Genomic DNA, 4,889 nt, shown 5'->3' with positions numbered 1-4,889 from the left:
TATTTTTCCCCAACACAGGGAGTCACAAACATTTTCTATAGATTAATGAAATGAAAATAATGAAGTGGCAAGTGATGATATGCATGATTAAATATGTATTCAATCAATAAAAATAATGATATATTGTACTGCTGCACTATGGGTAGGATAATACTAATAGAAAAAGCAAGAGTGTTTATTGTGTAATTATTGATCATAATGTACTGTATTAACCTATTATATGTTTTTCTTCATATTTTATTTCTACTCCATTAATGGTTGATGCTGTATAATCAAGTCTGTGAGGCTTGCAAATTGAAAGCAGACGAGAAAGCAGATCATTTTGAACATCTTGATCTAATGATTAGGCATTAGAGTGGAGCGCTGATCTTTTAATACACTAGGTGTTGTATGATAACCTAATTCTGTTTTTTAGGCTGAACTTTTGGAACAATTGCTGCTCTATCTCTTAATTAGGCTTGGGAGTAGACTTACCATAATGATTTCATAACCATTGCTAAGTCTCTTCTTGAGACTAGGGAATGCCTGGAGAGCTGATCGAGCTCTCAAAGGTTTAGGGAGTGGAGTTGATGGGTTGGGATAAAAAGTTCCAAATCAGGCTGTCACCATGGGATCATGTTTACAATGAATGTACCACTGTACATGCTGTCACAAGGTTGAACCCGGGACCCTTTTTCTCACTTTGCAATTTGATTTGCATCTTACGACAATTATTCAATTTATCGTTTTCAAATTTTCAATTTTTAACAAAGTCTTCATAGTTTGGTATTTGTTTGCATATATAGTTTGCATATTTGTTTACAGTCATATAGCAGTACACATTTATTGTGATATACAGTAATTGTATCATTTCTCTTTCTGGAGTTTTCAGGTATCCTGAATTATAATGCCCTTCCTCACAACTGATTCTATGCCATGGTAAAATCCTACTTGAATCAATCATAATTACTTGAATTGATTACCCTCAGCTCATCTATAATATCAATGTACAAATTTAGTTTTCGATCACTTATCATCAATGCAGACTCTATCAGTTTGAAATATGACATAATATAGCTCTACTTATTCTCACAAATCATCAGCTAAATCCAGTCTTCTTAGTTATCGACCTGATTCTACAACCTTCCTTATGTAAAACTGCTGGATGGTGTTAGCTGCACATGACTCAAACACATCAATTTTGAATATCAATCTCTCCATACCCAGTAATGATGGAGTTTTATCTACTGTGGATGTATGCAGTAATACGTAATTATAACTCCTTGAATATGTCAATTAAAGATTATGTCAGTTAAGTAGTGGCATAATTGAAATTTTTACCATTTTCTTTTTCACCAATGATATTATGAACTTTCTTGACTGCAATATTTTCCCTTTTTTGCTGAAGATCAGCTCACATTAATGTATAGTGCTGTGTGTCCAATTGAATATCACAGCCTTGACTGATTTCATTATATTTAAAGTGAAACTCATGAAGTATATTTATTCTCATTCTTAATCCGTATTGCTCTCATTTATTTTATTTTGTTTACAAGTTGAAACTTGCCACTGATATTACTATATTTCAGGATATTATCTTGAAATAGCATAAACTATTATATTATGCTTTTCTTGTGTTGTCTAAAAAATCTTAAAATAAGTATCAGTGCCCAGTATCTGTGGCAAAGACAAGCCAAACCAGTCACTCGTCGCAAATCGTGTTACAGAGAAATTGGCCAAAACATGTTGGAATGTCAAATTTTTAAAAATCTATTTTATTGCACTAAACTAACCTTTATATGTCTATACATCATTCTATGCTGTTATTTTCCCCATTTTCAATGTTAAAACAACAATTTTTAAGGATTTAAAGATAGTTTCTGCATGAGAAATGCNNAATGCATGAAATCATAAACTTTGAAGGCTGATTTCTCATATATTGTTTTTTAAACAGCTGTGTGATTAAACGCTTGTAACTTCATAAGGAAATGTACGATTTGAATGATTTTTTTACCATTTTATAGCTATAATTTTACTCTCCGACACTTTATTACTAACTCAAAATTTTTGCGACGAGTGACTGGTTTGGGTTGTCTTTGCCACATTTGGTCATTTGTGATTAGCAATTCAACAATAACATGAATTAGTGTATGATAAACAATAATAAATATGTAATAAATAAGTCTGAATACAGTATTGTGAAGTACTGTATTGTAATCTTATAGGAATTAAGTCTTTTCTTCAACCTGTTAAATTTGCATAGGGAACTCTCCATACAATACTACTTAACATGTCATTATCAATTTCCTTTCTACATAGCTTACATTCAATTTGAATATTCATGAATATTCATCTGTCCATAGATTATCTCTCCCTTTGATGAGGATGTAACCTTTGAAATTAATTAAACTCCTTTCTAATTCTAATTTCATTATCACTGTAATTTATGAATTTTACATAATTACATTCATTATTTAAAGTTCAATCTCTTCTGTATCCAGAAAAATATTGTCAAATTCTCCAACCACCCTTGCATTATTATTGTTTTAGTATTATTGTTGTCTTTTCTGTTATTGCTCTTATTGTTATTTTTTATAATTTTATTTTTCTTATTTTTTAAAAAGTAATAATAATTCCTGATTAATTTTTAGGGTTTTTTTTATCCTTAAAAAAAAAAATTATATAATTTTTTAACCTTTTTGTTACAATGTTTTTACACTTTACTTTTATTCAGTGTACATTTGTTCTAAATTTTATGCAATTTTGTGACATCCGTGATTTTATGTTGATTTTGACTGAATAAATGAATAAAAAATGGAACAAGTTTGCTATACTCTTATTTATTAAATGTTTAATTTCAGCAGCTCAGGACTGGGGATGTTGTACGTATGTGCTAGTGTTCCTGTCGTACCTTATTGTCATATTCACATTTCCGTTTTCTCTTGCGTACACTCTCCGTGTAAGTAATCTTATATAGTTTTTATGCAGTATTTCACTACATTAATAAATAACGTCAAATAAAAAAGAAGTATATTTTGTCAAAACTTTTTGAAGAATGGTAGTAAGCATCTTTTTAAAACCAAAATGGAAATATAAAAATTACAAATATTATTGCTGTTTCAGTGGATAAGACTGATATCAAATGCTGATAAAAATCTTTATATTAAAAAAATTGTAGTAGAAATGCAATAGCAATTGTCTTTATAGTATACAGTAGTATAATATGTAAGTTTTTTGATGTGTATGGATTTCATGTGATGAATTATGGTAAATTTTTGACATTCAGTCAAAAGATCTGAGGCTCGAGTCATGGGTCATTGTTCAAGGCACTTTAATACCATGTTTTCTCTCTCCACCCTGGGCACCTGGCAGATATAAATGCCAATGTACTGATCATTCAAGTAGCTAGCTGCAACATTATACGGAATACTCCCCCAGGGACCAGATTATGTTCCATGATTGATATGAATGATACCTACTGTAATGACTCACCAAGGGAATAATGTAAAGTGAATCAAAACCGTGGCAATAAGCAGTTAAGACCAACATATTATTGAAAAGGATTGCAAATTAATTTTATTATATCTTAGTATTATTTATACTGTATTTCATGTATCCTAACTACCTTTTAATTTTTAAATCATTAAATGATGATTTGGATACATATAATATTTTAAAAATTCACTGAATTTTATCCGAATCATCATTTTTTTAAAGAATAAGCTTGTTTACAGATTTTGTTCGATCCTTCAGATGGTACAGGAGTATGAACGCGCTGTTATCTTTCGCCTGGGTCTGTTGCTACCTGGTGAAGCTAAAGGTCCTGGTCTCTTTTTTATTCTGCCCTGCATTGATAATTATGTGAAGGTGGACCTGAGAACTGTCTCATTTGATGTACCCCCACAAGAGGTGAGTTCATTTATCACTCATCTACAATAATGGTAATACAATAATGGTATTACAATAATAATCTACAATAAATCTTAAATGTTTAATTTTTTTTTTTTTTTTTTTTTTTATGCACTATAAAGAAATGTATACATTACATTATTTTTATATTTAATTCACATTAAGTGTATTGGACAGGATGAAACTATTTGATTACTTTTTATAATTTATAAAGTATCACAGCCATGTCGTCACAACACCAGGTGGCGCCTTCTGCTGCCAACCAGACGTTGGTTACAGTTCATTACGCCTTAATGACTTATAGGCTTTCTGGAATAGGCATTTTAAAATTTAATATTTTACCCTCAAAATGTACTAAAAACACAAAAGCTAGCATTTATATTAGTTATCGAACATACATTTAATCATCAATTAAAATTTACAAAGAAAAACTAAGATACAACATCTTAATAATTACATTAGAAATTTTAATCAATGTTTTGTCAGTGGAGATAATGGCGTCTGGTTGAACGAATTTTGCAACGATAACAACAGAGTAGTATCACGTGAGATCGTGACATAACACTGTATGGTGTTTAATTTTTTTTGTTTGCTTATGTACAATATAGATATTTAAATACATTACATTATTACATTATTTTTATATTTAATTCACATTAAGTATATTGGATGGGATGAAACTTTTTAATTGCTGCGAAGCAGCCAATTCATATTCTTGGCAGCAATTTGACCTCTGAAAGGTCATTGTTTGTCAAAAAACCTGCGCCTAAGACAACTGAGAAGCGGAGTTTCCTTCTTTCATTCTGCCGGGTAAAATCAATTACTTTAGGCGACATTTGTAGACTAACCTACACGTACTGTAGAAACGGTTGCGTTTCTGTAGAGTTTTGTAAGTGAAAATAGGTGGCGCACAGCGAAATGCCCAGTTGTCAGAACCACGCTAATGATCGTGTTGCTACGAGGATTGTGTATGTGTAATGACAGGAGCAAACGGTACATTA

At 30.8% G+C, this 4,889-nt stretch overlaps 1 protein-coding gene across 4 annotated transcripts in view; it reads left to right on the top strand.

Annotated features, from left to right (window-relative positions):
• The window catches only part of LOC117102026 (band 7 protein AGAP004871-like), a 21,950-nt gene that overhangs the window by 10,935 nt on the left and 6,126 nt on the right, over nucleotides 1–4,889 (top strand). For 2 of the 4 annotated variants that reach the window (XM_033242244.1, XM_033242255.1), the window contains exons 2-3: nucleotides 2,841–2,938; nucleotides 3,733–3,888. In XM_033242244.1, the coding sequence (XP_033098135.1) occupies nucleotides 2,841–2,938; nucleotides 3,733–3,888 (254 nt within the window). The remainder of the gene's footprint in view (nucleotides 1–2,840; nucleotides 2,939–3,732; nucleotides 3,889–4,889) is intronic. The other 2 variants (XM_033242249.1, XM_033242263.1) reach the window with 1 other exon arrangement.

This window comes from Anneissia japonica, unplaced genomic scaffold (assembly GCF_011630105.1).
Source record: "Anneissia japonica isolate Jap-2015-1 unplaced genomic scaffold, ASM1163010v1 scaffold1005_len2656397_cov198, whole genome shotgun sequence".
Lineage (NCBI taxonomy): Eukaryota > Metazoa > Echinodermata > Crinoidea > Comatulida > Comatulidae > Anneissia > Anneissia japonica.
The sequence above is the reverse complement of the archived record's forward strand: the minus strand, read 5'-3'. Positions and strand labels throughout refer to the sequence as shown.